The sequence below is a fragment of the Sus scrofa genome, chromosome 7, assembly GCF_000003025.6.
Source record: "Sus scrofa isolate TJ Tabasco breed Duroc chromosome 7, Sscrofa11.1, whole genome shotgun sequence".
NCBI classification, from domain to species: domain Eukaryota; kingdom Metazoa; phylum Chordata; class Mammalia; order Artiodactyla; family Suidae; genus Sus; species Sus scrofa.
This window is the reverse complement of record NC_010449.5, coordinates 8644356-8662048: the sequence shown is the minus strand read 5'-3', so window position 1 is coordinate 8662048 and position 17693 is coordinate 8644356. Positions and strand designations below refer to the sequence as shown.

Here is a 17693-nt window from a genome sequence, read left to right as displayed (position 1 = left end):
GACAGAAAGGACGGCAGGCCTGGGCCGCAGCCTGAGGAACCGGGTTTCCCAGGGTGATTACTTTGTGACTAATGTTACATTTACCAGGAGTCCTCATTCCCACATTTAGCACCTTTGCCCGTTTCTGGCTGTGCGCTCTCTGGACTTACAGAAAGTGTTTCCTCGCAAATTAGAAAAATGGGCGTCTTGGCTAAGCGGGCTGCACGGCGCTTCCCACGGCAGTAACACCACGAAAGCCCTCATTTCTCAGAAATATGAGTGTGGGGGGGGGGAGTGTGTGGAGGACGGTAATCTAGGGCTATTTTCCGAAAGCAGACCGCTGCTCGGGACGTGACACAAAGAAGGCGCGACTAAAGCGATGGTAAAGTCGGTAAACAGTATTTTACTGAAACATTTCATTACACAGAAAATCTGTCTGAAGTGTAAAGTTACCTGTCTTACACAAGAAGGACAGACCCATTTTCAAAGACTAATATGAATACAATAAATACGGAGTTTACATACTAACTTATACACAGAAACTCTGCCCCACAGCCATAAAAATTTATATTTAACAGTGCAACATATAATTTAATCATCTGATTTATCTGACAGGTTTTTCTTGCTAAACACAAATACCTACCTGGTTTTCATATACATATAATATCTCTTTTATGTATATATTCAACAATCTGTACAGTTTCTAAACATAAAACTCCTAAAAGGCACAAGTGTCTATACAACATGTACAAAAATGGCTGGAGCTGACACAAAACAACAATTATTGGTCAAAAGTTCATGATTGCACAAAGATTAGTCATGAGTTTATGTCAGAAAAATGTGCTTTAAGGAAACGAGGGTTTTCAAAGAAACCTTTAAGTGTTATATAGAAAAAACCGAAAAACCAAACAAAACCCCCAGATGGGAAGCCCCTAGGTCGCGATCACGAGCCTGTCCTCGTCGTCGTCGCTGCTCACGTCGCTGAACTGCGGGGCCGGCTGCCTCCGGGGCGGGGCCGGGGGTCTGGGCGCCGCTCGGTCCCGGGGGCCTGGCGGCTGGCCGGGCGGGGGCTCGGGCGCCGACGCCGGTGTGCCCTGCGCCGCAGGGAGTTCGCGCTGGGGCCTGGCGGGACTCGCCGAGCCGGCCCTCCCCGCGCTCATCTGGCCCGAGCCGTCCAGCTGCGCGTGCTCTCCGGCCGGGGCGGGTGGATCCGGAGCCTTGCTTGCCTTTTCCCGCTGGCCTGGAGGCGGGCCCTGCGGAGACGCCGGCCGGCCGCCCTGAAGGGCGCCGGCGGCCGGGGGCTGCGCCTCCCGGGCTCTGTGCGGGGAGGCGGGCATCCCCGGGGCTCCCTGGGCGTCCGCGGGCACCTGGCTCACGGAGGGGACGAGCGCGGGCAGGGTGATGTTCAGGATCTGGAGGCCGGGGATGGAGGCCTGGGGGCCGGGGCTGCTCTGCGAGGGGGGGCTGGCGGTCAGCACCTGCAGCCCCACGGCGTTCAGCGCCAGCCCCGGCGGGTGCACCTGCGGGCCCAGGTGCCTGTTGGCCAGGCCGACGATGTTGACGGCCTCCACGCTCAGCGAGGGCAGCGGCTGCAAGGCCGGCGTGCTGAGGTTCGGAAGGCCTGGCACGCGGATTTGGCCGATGGGAATACATGGCACAACACTGCTTAGTTCAGCCACCCCGGCGGGATTTGCAGTGCCAGAAACGTCCGTGCTCAAGTCCCCAGGGGCGCCCACGGTTCTGTGAATGACGTTGACCGCAGGGATCGTCAGTTGCATCGGCCCCGTTTGGATGGGGACGAAGGTGGAGTAGGTGAGGCCGGCAGGTACCACCTGGATCCCCCCGACGGGAACCATGTTGTACGGCGTCCTGGATTGCTGCTGCGAGTGCAGAGGGAGGTGGCTGAACAAGTGAGTCTGGGGAGAAGGCAGGCCTGGCGGTGGCTGAAGAGTCGTTTGGTGCTTCTGCTCCTGAGGGCCCGGCGGCGGCGAGGTCACTGAAGGCGGCGGCCCTCCTGTCTGAGGGCTGCGCTCGGCAGCAGGAGGAAGAAGGCGCACAGTTGGGCCCTAAAAGACAAGGCAGAACAATCCTTTGATACCAGAGTTTTCTTAGTAGGCACCGGGCTAACATGTTTAGCTCTTCTCAAGTCTATCCTTCCCGAGGTAAGAGCATGTCCATTTGCATTTCATAAAAATAAGCTTGCTACAAGCTGTATTTTGACTTAATCAATTTCCAACTAAAAACCTATAACTTCAATCTTTTTATTTTGTAGCACAAATAACAACATTTTTTTTTTTTTTTTGTCTTGTCTAGGGCCGTGCCCGCGGCATACGGAGGTTCCCAGGCTAGGGGTCAAATAGGAGCTACAGCTGCCGGCCTATACCACAGCCACAGCAATGTGGGATCTGAGCCGCATCTGCAGGCTACACCACAGCTCACAGCAACGGTGGATCCTTAACCCACTGAGCGAGGCCAGGGATCGAACCTGAAACCTCATGGTCCCCAGTCGGATTCGTTAACCACTGAGCCACGACGGGAACTCCAACAACAACATATCTTATATAGTACTTCACATTTTTCAAACACATTTCCTAGATATCATCTCATTTTATACTAAGATTAGCCCCGAGAGGTAGCCATAATTATATTCTTCTTCCATTGTTGTTGATATTAATGCTGGCGCCACCAGCTTCACTCTATTTTCTTTCTTCCTTCCTTTTTAGGGAAGCACTTACGGCACATGGAAGTTGCCAGGCTAGGGGTTGAATTGGCACTGCAGCTGCCAGTGCAGCTGCCAGTCTACACCACAGCACAAGGCTGGATGCTTAACCCAGTGAGCGAGGCCAGGGATCGATCCTGCAACCTCACAGACACTGTTGGGTTCTTAACTCGCTGAGCCACAACAGGAACTCCAGCTCTACTCTATTTTGGAGATTAGGAGTAATGAGACATACTGAGGTATTGGTTGGCTATAAGTATTGACGCAGAAGGAAAAATTACCTGAACTATTCACATATGAAATAAAAAGTAGCCATTGATGAAAGGTCTGCAGTTTTCATTTGTTCGTTCGTTTCATCGTAAGTGTATGAAACATCTACTGAAAACCAGATTTCCAAATTTCCAGGTGTGGGAGAGATGTGGGGATAGAGCAGTTGAGAGCAAAGATGACTGATGTGAAAGTAATGGGATGTTATTAGAAGGATAAATGTTGCCAATCCCCCCTTTCACACGATTATCATCTAAACACTAGCTTTTCCTTGATCTCTCCGCATTATAGATCTACACTTACATACTCACTTAAATATTCACACAACTTAAATATCAGTGCGATTTCATCATATTCATGTAGGATAGTCTACAGAAATCCAAACGTTCACAGCCTTTTTAATTTTTTCCAGTGCTACCCAGCAAACCCAAATCTGCCACGTTGAGAAATCAATCCAACTTCGCTCATCAGTCCACAGGAGTGGGAAGAGAACTGTCAGCGAGAGAGGCGAGTGCACACTCTTCCGGAGGCCGCAGGGTGTGTCGCAGCAGCAAATCCATCCCGGCACAGACCTCGGGGGAGGGGAGGGGGGAGGTCCTTCTCCAGGCCTGAGTCTGGCCCTCAGCCAGTGCCTGGGCAGGAGGCTTTCCTAAGCCGCCTCAGCAATTCCATCCTTCAAGCAAAGTGAACTTCTTGAGACGTTTTTTGGGTGACGTTAACTTTGCCATGGAAACTGGTGGCTGCCTAGCCAACAGGGCCAACATGCAAAATGTTTGGATAATTCAGTGCAAATCCATCACGTCAAAGCCAGTGGAACAACTCAGAAAAAGCGTGGAATACACAGGTTCCAAGATTCATGCTCTCTATTGGCACATGCATATTTTTTATTTCAAGAGTTTTTTAAAAAGCGAAAAGTAGTAAGTGAATATATTGTAAAGAGCCCTTTGGCTCTTTCTTAGTTTTGTAATACACTATGTAAACTCCGACCGAAATACCTGATGAGAATCCAAAGGACATAAATGTCCTTGGCCTTAAATAAAACAACACAAAAATAAAGTGAAAGAAACTGAGTTAGGTGTAAATGAGCAATTTTAAATACATTATTTTCTGAAGACATTAGGTGCCTCAGATTTAACAGGTTAAACAGAAGGAAAGCAGCAGCAAACCAATTTACTACCTGTGTGAAAGCAACAGTCTTTCCTGCCACAGGGCTTCTCAGGATGTCCTTGGGGTCAGGGTAGTCCACAGACATCTGGTGGCAGGGGGACCTGGGCGCGGCGGCCCCCTCCCCGCCCTGGGCGGCGGGCTGCGGGGCCCCGGCCGGGGACTCGGGCGGCCGGCTGTAGTCCGACGGCCCTGTGCTGAGCACGGTCATCTTAGTGGGCAGCGCTCGGGGCAGGACGTCCATCGGGTCCGGGTGTCCCCCGGAAAAGCAGTCGGGAATCCTGCCGTCCTCGTCGGCGCCCCCCGCGTCCTGGAGGCCGCCTCGGGCCGGGAGGTGCTGCGGGCTGGCGGTGGCCGAGGGCGCGGCGGACAGGACCGACTCGGCCTGGCTGTCCTCGTCCTCGTCCTCGTTCTCGTTCTCGTCCTCATCCGGGCCGTCGGATTCTTCGAGGTCATACCCCGGCCGCTCGTAGGGGAATCTTTGCTTCTCATCTATAAAGACAACCGAGAGGGTAAGTTCTACAAGGCTTTACACGTGGGCGGACGCGATCTGTTCTTTTCTACAAACTCGGCAACACCGGGAGGGACATTCAGAGGAAGGGCTGCGAGTCAGCACAGAGTCTCCACGGCAGTCGAGGAGGATCCACCCGGGAGGAGGTTAGTCGGTGCGGCAGGAGTCAGAGAGGTGACAGAGCGGGGGTGGCCAGGACAGGCTTCCTTAAGGACGCAGAACACGCTCGAAATGAGCCTCGGAAGAGCACCCGGGCAGAGGGCGGTAAAAAGCAGAAATAAAGGCTTCAAATACTATACCCGTAAAACCCCCCAAAGAAGACTGAACTCTACAAAAACAGCAAAGGGGTTACACTACAACTCCTTTTCTGAGCTCTTTTTCTCTATCGACTTGTTTGAATCGCCCTTCTATTGAACAAAGTAAAACAAAAACAACTGCATTAACTCACAGTGGAGAAGACTATGAAAAAAAAAAAATATATATATATAGAGGTATGACAGTCACTCTGCTGCACAGCAGAAATGAACACACTGTAAATCGATTGTACTGCAAAAATAAAATAAATCTGAAAAATAAAATTAGACAAAAACCTGATATTTGTGAACAGAATGATTTTCCTTAATATTTTAGACATGTTTCCACTGGCCTCTGAAGAGTAATATTCTGTAATATTTAATCCTACCTTTTTTTTTACACTAAGAGAGATGCTAAAGTTTCCCATCGTTTTTTTCAATGGTGATTCAGTCCACTTCTCACAGGAAGGGGAACATTAATTAAGTCATTAATATCAGCTTTATAAAGTCATGTTCAATAAGAAACTATATTTAACAAGGAACATTCCAGACAGTCCAGGGAATAGTTTCAAAATTCTCATAAGCTTGTGTGAAACTGATTTGAAAACTTACCTAGTCAAAATCTTGCAAAATTAGAGGTGCTTTCCCTTAGAAAGATAATAAACTTTAAACAGTGAAATAGGGAAGGAATATAAACCCTCTACCCCAATCTGTCCTCCCTGAACTATAATAAAAAGGCATCAGACCATGGTCAGCTTAGCTGTGGTACAGGCTGCATTTACGTGCACTTTCTGAAGAGAAAAAATGCCAACAGAGAAATATTTCCTGGGTTTTCCAAATGGTTTGCATATGAATTTACCTCACTACTCTTTCTATATTACAAAGATAAGTTCTTAGAGAAAAGTCTCGAAGCACCAACACCAAAACGTTTGAGGACGATTATTTCTGGGATGTAGAACCGACTATAACTTTTCTGTCGTTTATCTCAAGCACATGCTATTTTTACAATTAAAACATTCAAAGATAAAACAAATACGCACTCAGGTTCCTTTAACAGTGATTTCATTAAGTCTTCTGCTTTATGGTGCTACTATTTTGTTGTCAAATAATACATTAAATAACACCAGCCTACTGAATCCCAGCAGATGCTCATGCTGGACACAGGATGGTGATTTCTGGGCAAATGCCCTAAAATGTCCTGTCTCATGGGTCTCTCTGTGCTACCTTGTCTGATGTTTGAAATTCTAAAATTATACAGTCACTCCCCTATAGGTTCTACACACTAGTGCAAAATCAGATATATTTTTAGGGATTTTAATATGAAAAAATTTAGACAAAATGTGGACAAAAGAGAAAAAGTAGAGAAATCGAACAAAAACCAAACCAAACAAAACACCCAAAAGAAAAAAAGAAACCAGACGACTGACTAGATGGAATCGGTTCCTGGAAAGGGAGGCTGATTTCTTCAAGAGCCAACCCTGCTGCAAAGTCTGACTAGGGTGAGACTTGTTTTACCTTAAAAACTACAACCTTTTTTTTTTTTTTTTCCTTTTAAATAGGCCTACCTTTACATTTATGACTTTTCCCAAACTCATCATAGGCCAAACTCCCAGAAATCAAATAGTGCAAACTCTAGAGACTGTGTCTGCAGGAAGAAAGGAGACACAGCTTGTGTCACCTGGGGTAGATGTAACAGGACACTGGTCAGAGGAGCTCAGCTGAACAGCAGACAGGTTGGGTAAAGCCAAGTGTGGGCTGGAAGGGCTGTGTCACTCCTCTGGGGCCACACTCTCTTGCAGGCGCAATGCTATGAACACCACTCAAGCACTCAGAGGAAAGAGTGCTAAGTATCCAATGTGCTTCAGATCTAGGGGAGGGGAGCAGCCTTTAGCAGGGCCAAGGACCTCCACCTGGATCCATCTCCCCTCTCTCTACCAGGGAACAAACGCTTTATCCTGTGCAGAGAAGGGCGGCAAGCACTGCTGCCCTAGTGCGTTGGTCAAAACTTACTGCAGTGGGGAAAGGAATGAATAAGAGGAAGACACACTTCTACTCTTTAAGAAGGGACGAGACTGCCCTGAGTCCATCACAACAGCTGAGGAGCGCGGAAGACTGCGAGAGCCACGGCCCAGAAACCTGAGAGGAGGGTGCAGGCAGAAGGCTGAGGCTGGGTCAGAACAGAGTTTCCTCATCGCCTCCTCACCCCCTAGTGCCAACCTGTGGCGCTCCAAATGGGAGGTGACAGCAAAACACCACTGGGAGAGGAACAGGAGAAGAGCAGAACGTGCAGGGCAACCAGCTCTGAGGCACAGGGCAGAGGAAAGACCTGAACCTGGAGCGGACAAGACTTCCTCCTGTGATCCATCCTCCACCCCAAACAAGACGTGTCTTGGCAGGAACCCGAGGCCTCTGGAGGCTCTGATGGTGGCCTCAACAACAACACCTCTCCCACCCAGTCCACCTCCTGACTAGAAAAGCTCTACCTCCCCCTGGAAAGGCCCCCAGGAGAAGCACACTCCTTGCCAGGCAAAAGCCATCGATATTGGTCTCTACTGTCTATGTAAGATGACTAGCTTTCAAAGAAAATTGCAAAACACTACAAAAGGCAAGAAAAAATACTTGGGAGAGAAAAAGCCATCAGAACCAGTCAGATATGATAGATGTTAGAACTTCGAGAGAATTTAAAATAACTGATGAATATGTTAACAGCTCTAATGAGAAAGGTGAAAACATACAATGTCAAGTGAGAGTTTCAGCTGCGAGAGGGAAACTATGAAAAAAGAAAAAAGAAATGAAATGCTACCAATGAAAAACACAGTATCGATGAAAACTAAAGAAAAAACAAAAACCCAGAATTTTATGCTCATTGAAAATAATTTTCAGTGATGAAAGAGAAATACAAACTGTCTTAGAAAATAAAGACTGAGAAGATCCATTTCCAGCTGACCAACTTGATGGTAAATGTTAAAGGAAGCCCTTTAAGAAGAAAGAACAAGATATTGATGGGAACACGTATTTATCCTCTCAAGTGAAGAGACAGAAAGAGAATAAATGAAGAAAATTAAAACTATTGCCTTTGGAATGGATTAGCAATGAGATCCTGCTGTGTAGCACTGGGAACTATGTCCAGTCACTTAACGATGGAGCGTGATAATGGGAGAAAAAAGAATGTGTACATGTATGTGTAACTGGGTCACCATGCTGTACAGTAGAAAAACAATTATATTGGGGGAATAATAAAAAAAAATTAAAAATAAAAACCTGAAAAAACAAAACAAAATTTTTAAACTGCTCGTTCTAAAAGATAATGTCTACAGTAATAACAACGCAATGTGTGCTTATAACATATGTGAATGTAAAAGGTATAACAGCACCAGCACACAGGATGGAAAGGAGGACGTGTGAATATATCGTTAGGACGTCTTTATATGACATGCCAAGTGATGCAACAGTCTTTGAAGGTAGACAACTAAATTTTCTTTAAAAACACAAACAATAAGCCAATAGGGGAGAAAAAAGTAGCATCATAAAAAAATGCTCAACTAAGGCATAAAAAGGGAAAAAAATAAAACAAATAGAAAACAACTAGCAAGGTGGTAGACTTTATTCTAATTACTTAAAAAATAACACTGAAATGAAAGGTCTAACACATGAATTAAAAGAGAGAGATTGCTAGAGTTCCTGCTGTGGCGCAACAGGATCAGCAGTGTCTTGGGAGTGCTGGGACGCAGGTTCGATCCCCAGCCCTGCACAGTGGATTAAGGATCCAGCATTGCTGCAGCTGCGGCCTAGGTAGCAACTGCAACTTGGATTTGATTCCTGATCCAGGGGCTCCATATGCCACGGGGCGGCCAAAAAAGAATTAAGAAGAGAGATTGCTGGACTAGGTGAAAAAGCAAGTCCCATGCATACACTGTGGACAAGAAGCCCATTTTAAACATAAAGACATGAAGGATTGAAAGAAAAGTTTAGAGAAAGATATACCTTAAAACATTAGCTAAAACAGAGCTAGAAAAACTATATACCAATATCAGACAAAGTAGACATCAGAACAGGGAATGTTATCAAGGATGAACAGGAATATTATACAATGAATGATAAAGGGGTCACTTCTTTATGAACATATAAAAATCCTAAATGTGCAGCAATTAAGCCAGAGCTTTAAAATAAATGAGGCTAAAACAAAAAAGTAGTAAAAAAATCCTCAGAGTTAAAGACTTCAACACTCCACGCTCAATAATTGATGAAACAAATATAGAGAAAAACAGTAAGCGCTCAGAAGACTTGAAAAACAGTAATCAGCCAACTAGACAGTGATAGAATGTTCCATGCAACAACAGCAGAATATGCATTCATCAGTACATACCACATTCTGAGCTACGAAGGCAACCTCACCAAATTTCACTGAGTAGAAAACATACAGAATATGTTTTTTAGATGAAAACAGAACTAAACCAGAAATCAATAACTAGAAGGTATCTGAAAAATCTCCAAATATTTTAGAATTAAATACCACATTCTTAAATAATCCAGGGGTCAAAAAAGAAAGTCTCAGAGAAAAGCTAAAAATATTTTAAATTGCATAAAATTAATATCTAACCATCAAAACGTGTGGGATGCAGCTCCAACAGTGGTTAAAGGGAAATTTATTGTATTCAATGCTACTATCAGAAAAGGCAAGCATGTGCAACCAGGCCACCTTGCTGTACAGAAGAAAAGTGACAGAACACTGTAAACCAGCTATAATGTAAAAAATAAAAATCATTATAAATGGAAAATAAAATTTTGCATCACGAGTGAAAAAAATAAAAAAAAAAAAAGAGAAGAAAAGGTAGGTCTCAAGTAAACAGCTGAAATTCTCATCTTGAGAAATTAGAGAAAGAAAATGAAACTAAACCCAAGGCAAGGTACAGGAAGGAAAAAAAAGAGATAAAAAAAGCAAAATAATAAAATTGACAAAAGAAAAATGAAGTCAGTGACACCAAAACCTAGGTCTTTGTAAAAAAAAAATAAATAAATAAATAAAAAGAAAAGAAAAAAAGAAAACTGACAAATCTCTACTAATACTGGACAAGAAAAAAGGAGAAAAGATACAAATTACCAACATTTGGAAAGAAAGAGGGGCTATCACTACAGACCCCACTGACATGAAAAGGATAATAAAATATTAAAAAAAACTCTCTACCAACAAACAACTGGAATTCAAAATTAAAAATGCAATACTACTAACAATAGCATCAGAAGAATAAAATACTTAGGTATAAATTTAAAAATGTGCAGGCTCTGCCTGAGGAAAATGACAAAATACTGGTTAAGTCAGCCACGGGAAAATAATGAAGAGAGATACTGAGTTCCTAGATTAGAAGTCTCAGTATTCTTAGGAGAGCATTTCTTTCCAATTTGATCTATAGTTGTGATACAATTCCATTAAAAATCTCACAAGCATTTTGCAGATAGGACAACCTGATTCTAAAATTTCCATGGGAAAGAAGAGAAACTGGAAGAGCCAAAATAATTTTGAAAAAGGAGAAAAGCTGAAGAACTTACATTAAAGATAGTGAGGAACTGGCAAAAAGCTAGACATCAGTAGATGAGAAAAGTGGGTCAATGGATAAAAACCACACAAACATAATTAGCTAAATTTTGACAAAGGCAATTCTATGGTGAAAGCACAGTCTTTACATAAATGGAACTAAAATAATTGGACACCCACCTACAAAAAAAAAAAAAAGACACATACCTTATACCTCATACAAATAAAACTATAAAACTTCTTAAAGAACCATGGAAAAATCTGTGTGACCTTGGATCAGACAGAGACGTCTCACATATGACACCAAAAGCACAATCAATAAAAGCAACAACTGGTAAGCTGGGCCTCATTAATATCAAGAAGACTTCTGCTCTGAGAAAGACACCGTAAGAAGGAAGAACAAGACAAGGCACAGACTGGGGGAAAACATCTGCAAATCACCTTTGTGACAAAGAGATTATATGCAGACTGAAAGCAGCTCTTTTTGCCCCCTTCCTGTTCGCCCATTTCTGTTCCCTTCCAATCTTCAAAGAACCTAATTACAGGAATGAGATCGCTGGGTAATTTAACCCAACTCCTGATTTAGGCTATCCTGAATGCACACCATGCCTCGCCTAACCTATTGATGCTCCTCCTAGATGAAAAGAAATAATGAGGAACTAAGCAGTTAACAAAACGATCAGCTCTCTGCCCTCAACAGCCTCCTTAAGCAATCCTGCAGGCAGATCAAGCGGGCAAGACAGCATCTAAAGAGAGAGGCAGCCAGACAGCAGACGACGGAGCATGATGCAGAACCCAACCTCCTGCTCAGTGATTCTCTGAGATTCCGCCCCCCTTTGCCCTTTAAAAACTGTAATGCTGAGCAGAATCTTTGGAGTTGGTGTCTGGACGTGCATTCACCTTCTCCCCACATCATCACCTTTTCTGACTAAAGCATCTTTCCTTCCTACTGACACTCGCCTCTGGAATTATTGGCTTTTAAGCGACAGGTGGCCGAACCTGAGTTCGGTAATAAGATCCTGTTTCAAGAACACTTAAATTCAACATTGGAAAAGCAAACAACCCACTTTAAAAAATGGGCAAAATTTCTGAAGATACTTCACCAACGAAGACATCTGGAAAAGCTGCCCAGTGCCATCAATCATTAGGGAAACACAAATTAAGACCACAGGAAATCCCACTCTACAGCTCTTAGGATGTAGCTTTTTAAAATGTGCTGGTAAGGTTGCAGAAAAACTGGACTCTCATTCAGGGTGGGCAGGAATGTAAGTGTAAGTGGCCCAGATACTTTGAAAAACAGTTTCACAATTGCTGACAAAGCTAAGTGTATACCAAGTTCATGACCCAGAGACTTCACTCCTAGTACCAAACCCTGGAGAAATGGAAATGTCATTTACAGAAAAGCCTGTACATGCATGTTTTACAGGGACTTTCTTCATGTTTGCCAAAGACTGGAAGGAACCCATATATCTTTCAAGTGCTCAGTGGATAAGAAGCTATGGCACATCAACACAATGGAATACGATTCAGCAACAAAAAAGGAAGAACTATGGATTTACATAACAGAAATAAATCTTATGTGTATTTTGCTAAGTGAGGGAGTCAGACTCCCAAAGCTACTTGTTCTGATTCCTTGCATATGACACTGGGAAATAGAAATACAGGGAGGAAAAGAGAGCAGTGGTTGCTAGGGGTTGTCTCTAAAGAAGTGGCACAGGGGAATTTGGGAGCGATGGAGCTGTTCTCTATGGAACTGTGGGTGTGGACATACAATTCTACGAATATGTCAAACCCCACAGAACTGTACACCATAAAGGGAATTTTATGGTGTGTAAATAAAAACTTAGTTAACCAGGCTGTGGGGAAAACCTAAGCTGAAATGCAAGCTGAACCAGACGACTGAGTACAAATGAACCCACAACCAGGTAACCCTGGCAAAAAGGGTTCTGACCAGATGTGCTAAAGGCTAAAGACCAAACAGGCTGCACACACTGTGCAGTGGTTGTAAATCTGTTTTGTTTTTTTTTCCCCCCAAGGTGGGTCAGCCTTTCTGGAACTAGCATACTGGTATTCTGGAGTTGAACAAATAAGTGAGTGGGTTTCTCACTGCAGGTGAAGGCATGAAAAGGACATGGAGCAGGCCAGGATCAACGCTGCGGTGCTGTACCCAGAATTAGAATGATCAGGATTGAGTCAGGTCCTGGTGTATTTACATGTGTGTGTACAGACATAAACACAGATGTGTGTCTCCATGAGGTAGCACACATCCAGCATTTCCCAGCTCTGTCCACTGAGCGGGGCTAGAAGCAGTGACAGGTTAGTAGCCGTGACACAGCACCTAGTGGCCAGAACGTGGTTCCTAAATACCATGCTTCGCTTCAGTAAAGGGAACCAGGGCTCCTTGGAAAAGAGGTGTCGGAAAGTAAGGAACTGCTTCAAGAAGAAGTAGGTTGAAAGCGTACTGAAAGACACCTCAAAAAGCTGTCAGTGGCCTATGAGAGCTTGAGCTGCACCATAAATAATAATACTGGATTGTAACCCATAGAATAAAATATCCTTGAGTCCATATTGATGTAAATGAACAAAGGGATGAATGAACAAATGGAGAAATGGTAATTTTTCCCTTGCAGAAAATTCTAATTAATAAATTAGAACACTAGGAGTTCCCGTCATGGCTCAGCAGTGACAAACCTGACTGATATCTATGAGGACTTGGGTTCAATCCCTGGCCTCGTTCAGTGGGTTAAGGATCCGGCATTGCTGTGAACTGTGGTGTAGGTCGGCAGACGTGGCTCGGATCCCCTGTTGCTGTGGCTGTGGTGTAGGCCGGCAGCTGTAGCTCTGATTGGACCCCTAGTCTGGGAACCTCCATATGCCCCGGGTGTGGCCCTAAAAAGAAAAAAAGGGAAAAAAAAAATTAGAACACTACCTAGTAATACTTACCACTGGCAAGACCTATCAACACCTGCATAGTCTCAAGTATCTCCACAAATATTTAATATTTATAATGGGAATAACAGTAAGTTTACAGTAGACAGTCCTGGCAGATCTCACCTTAGCCAACTAATGAAGGTTCACACCTACTTACATGTGCCCCCCGATACGACCCACTAAGCAAAGCATCCTCACCCTCTGGTACCTTCCCAGCGACGTCCAACCTCAGTCCAGCCACGAGCATCTATCGGAAGACCCCAGGTGAAGACATTTTACAAAATAACTGATCAGTACTCTATAAATGTCAAGGTCAGGAAAGACAGGATAGGCTAGGAACGTGTTGGAGGAGCCACTACCACCAAGTGCAACGTGAGATCCTGAAGGAGAGCCTGGGGCAGGAAAAGGATCCGTGGAAAAACTGGCAGGTCCTGTACTTTAGTTAGTAATACTGAGCTGAGGTTAATTCCTCAGGGTTGACGACACTCTATGGTTATGTAAGAGGCTCGGGTAAGGGGAGGCAGCCTAAAGAGGACACAGGAACTCTCTCTACTAGTTTTTCAACTTTTCTAGAAGACTACAACAATCTTTTTTAAAATGGCATAAAAAAAAAAAAAAAAAAAAAAACAACCAAAAAACCTAAATGCCAAGGCCCCGGAATCTTTATTTTACTCTATTGACACCAGCATGCCATCTCATTCAGATAAGCGCACAGTCTCCACCTCTCTGCTGTTCTTATTATACTTCCCAGATTTCTCTTTCTGAAAAGCAATTTTTTTTCCCTTTCCTATTGTTTCATAGGAGGCTATTAACTGAAACAAATTCCAACACTTCTCTTGGTTAGTTTAAAAGCAATGGAAATTGCTCTAAAATACAGCCTAACCTATATCCATGCTTTAAAAATCTGGCACCTAAAACTGTTCTTATGTTGTATCTTGTACTTATTCTGCATTTCTGGCTTAGTTGTACATATGATGCCTCAATGGCTCGACTCGGTTCTAGGCATCGAGACTCTGAGAGAACCCGGCTTGGCACTACACTCAGACCAGTGCTTCTGATCACAACTAAATCCTAACGGCTGATTAAGGACCTGACTTCTTCTCAGACAATGCTTTAAAAAATTTTAAGAAGTAAGTTAATTATTTCAAAGTGTGGAGCCCACAGCTCCGAAGTGTCAGAGCCAAGATTCAAACCCAGGTCTGTCTGGCTCTGGAGTCTGTGCTAAACAGTCTCCATTTAGATGTCACATCATTAAAAACCTAAATACAGAGTCATCTGAAAGAAGGTCAGCAATGAATTACAGCAAATAACCTAGTTTATAAATATGCTTGAGTTGAATGTATAGAGGTACAGACATTAAGAGCGTCAAGTAATTATTTTATTATGACTAGTAAGAACATAATAATATCCCAAGAAGAATGTAAACTAATAACCTTTTAAATTTCACAACCGCATTTTATAGTAAGTACGGAAGTGTAAGAATAATTAAATTGTAAATCTTTTACATTTTTTATTTTACATGTAGACATAAAGTTTCAGTGTATGCAGTTTTAAAGAAGGATTTATAAACAGTACCATATGCTTCCTGATGTGGGGTGGGAGGCTGGGTAAAGCTATCTGGCTCCGTTTTAATCTGGTTTTGTCTTGGTCACACCACACCTCAGACCAAGGTTCGCAGCCTTCCGGGTGGCAAGAGGCACAGGCTGGCGGGGTCCCTGGACTTTCTTTCTCCCTGGACAGAACTACCTCCTCCAGCTCACAGAGGACTTGAGAAGAGCTGGGATTCCTTCCTACAGTCTTCCTTCCCCAAGATAAAGACCAAATAATGTTTATCTCTGTGTGTTCACTGTGTCTTGAAACTCCCGAAGGGAAGACCTCGGCCACAGTCTGAAAACCTGAAAATGAATTTTGGATCATTGCATTTTTGCTAAACAGGGTGGAGATCCCAGAGCGATCAAAAAAACAAGATAAGGAACGTGAACAGAAGACAAGGGCATTTTTAAAATATCTGCGGCACCAACACAAAGCCCACACACCTGTGCTCCCTGGATTCAGGCTAAAAAAAATCCTTTCCTACTCCTGAGTTGTCCCCTTCACCCCCACCCCAAAGAAGACTATTACTACACGAGGCAGAAGTTGTGTGGATAGATGACCCGGCAAGGAAAAGTGACTTGTCCACGATGACAGGTCAGCAAGACCAAGAAGACTTGTCTACTCCCACACTTGCCATCTTGGACTTTGCGGTATCGCTTCTTTTGCCGCAGTGTGGCACGGGAACTTCAGCGTGGCATTCCTCTTCTACCAGGGGCTGCCAAGCCGTAGTCGCTGGCCCCGTGTGGCTCCGGCTTGTTCTTTTAAATAAAGTTTTAGTGGAATACAGCCAGGCTCACTGTTTACATACTGTCTGTGGCAGCTTTGCTGACACAGCTACAGGGTTTAGGCATCATGCTGAGACTGTGTAGCTCACAAAGCCGCCTAAAATATTGATTATCAGGCCCTTTACAGAAAAAGTTTGCCAAACATTTTATTCTGGTGTCATGTTTAAATCGAACAGCACCTGTGATACCATTACTCATCTTATAAAAGGAAGTCAAGAGACTTACATACACCTAGAAAGCATCAAAGCCAGAATGTGCAAACAAGGTATTTTTTTGTTTTTGTATTTAGGAGTCCTGTCATTACTTCAAAAAGATATACTATATGACAACTGGTTCTTCCTCCTCGGTGTGTACAATACAGATTGTATTTTATTTAAAAAAATCTACAATTATAGTTGATTTACAATATTCTGTCACCTAAAGATGTATTTTAAAATCCGGTTTCAGTTGCATAAACTGCCCTCATCCCTGCCCGACAGTGACCCCTGCTGGTCGGAGTCAGGCAGGCTGTCCTCAGACAAGCTCGGGCTGCCCCAGCCCTGCACCGGGTCAGGGACTTGGCCTCCATCAACATTCTCTTGTGGTTGTAATGTGTCTGCTTTTGTTTTTCTCATATGTTTAGAAAAACTGCTCCGAAATCCAGACAAACAATGGTAACCTGGGGACAAACTTTTAAAGCATGCAACTACTGCCGTAATCAGATTTTGTTTGGTGTTTTTGTTAAACTGTGCTTTCACCTTAACAACATAATGGGCCAGAGCTGAACGTTTGTTAACTTTCAGACGTTAGCCAAACGGCAGTCATAGCTGCCTTGTTCATTAATGACATGACACTTCTTTATTTTCACTATAAATCTCAAGACCTGTCATGGTTTTGGACTGTGAGTGGAAGTTTTTCTTAAAAGGAGTAATAGTATTTTCCATAAAAATCCCAGTGACAAAACCATATTCTACAGGTTTCAATTAGAAAGAATTTCATTTAGAAAACTCCACTAAATTTCTCTTAAGGGTCAGTGTGATCTAGGTTTTAAATCCTGTGACGGAACGCCCTCTTCCTACACACGTCATCCCACGTCCTTAACCTCCAAGGAGAATAACGCGTCCAGTTGCGCTCCGCCACACTGACGGGCCCTCCCAGTCTGGCAGTTGAGGGCACATGTTAACATTCCCAGCGCTGAAGCCCGGCCGTCTGTTGACAAAAACATTCTTTGGATCAAGGCATGAAAAGCAAATAGCCGGTAGCATGATTTTTGACACAAAGGGCGAAAAGGAAAAAGTATTTACTGACACCCCAAGAACACAGGGACAAAATTCCTGAACCTATACAATTCTTCGTGGCAAGGCTGCAGGGGCCTGTGCAACTGGCTGGAGGGCTTAGACTTTGCAGAGGCACCTACTATAATTACAGCTCGAGATGCCGGTTTTCAACTAAATGGAGACTTCTTTCGGAAGTCAAACGTTCACATTTTAATGGCTGCCTTAGACAAATTTTCCCTGTGCTTCATTCAAAATAAATGTCTCCCAACATCCCTAAATTTATTCCATTCAAAAATCAGAACAAGAACTCATCTGCTTCTGCTGAAGGATAAAGTGGGCAGCTGCATCGCCTGCTGTTGCTAAGGGAGGTAAGAATCGAATACCAGGGGTCTTTGGTCCCTCATCACGGCATCTTCGCACTGACCTTCAATGAGCACTCCATCAACCAGGGAGCATGCACCTTTCGCTGGAGAAAGACATTCTGGGTATGGAGTCGGTCGAGAGTACAGAACGGGTTTAGAATATTCAAAAGAAAAAGATTGAAGATACCGCTAGGAAAAGAAATACTGTAGATAAGGACAAAAAAATCTAGGGTAAACCTATGGTGAAAATAAATAAAATAAAACAAGGCAGATATAAAGGAATAACTACATACTAACACA

The 17693-nt window shown here is 43.9% G+C and overlaps 1 protein-coding gene across 6 annotated transcripts in view; it reads right to left on the bottom strand.

Moving 5' to 3' along the window:
* The window catches only part of HIVEP1 (human immunodeficiency virus type I enhancer binding protein 1), a 145831-nt gene continuing 128500 nt past the window's right edge, over nucleotides 363–17693 (bottom strand). For 4 of the 6 annotated variants that reach the window (XM_013987642.2, XM_013987643.2, XM_013987649.2 and 1 more), the window contains exons 8-9: nucleotides 4143–4621; nucleotides 365–2045 (exon numbers count right to left, since the gene is read on the bottom strand). In XM_013987642.2, coding sequence (XP_013843096.1) covers nucleotides 912–2045; nucleotides 4143–4621 — 1613 coding nt within the window. In that variant the 3' untranslated portion in view covers nucleotides 365–911. Of the gene's footprint in view, nucleotides 2046–4142; nucleotides 4622–17693 lie in introns of all 6 variants that reach the window. The other 2 variants (XM_013987646.2, XM_013987651.2) reach the window with 1 other exon arrangement.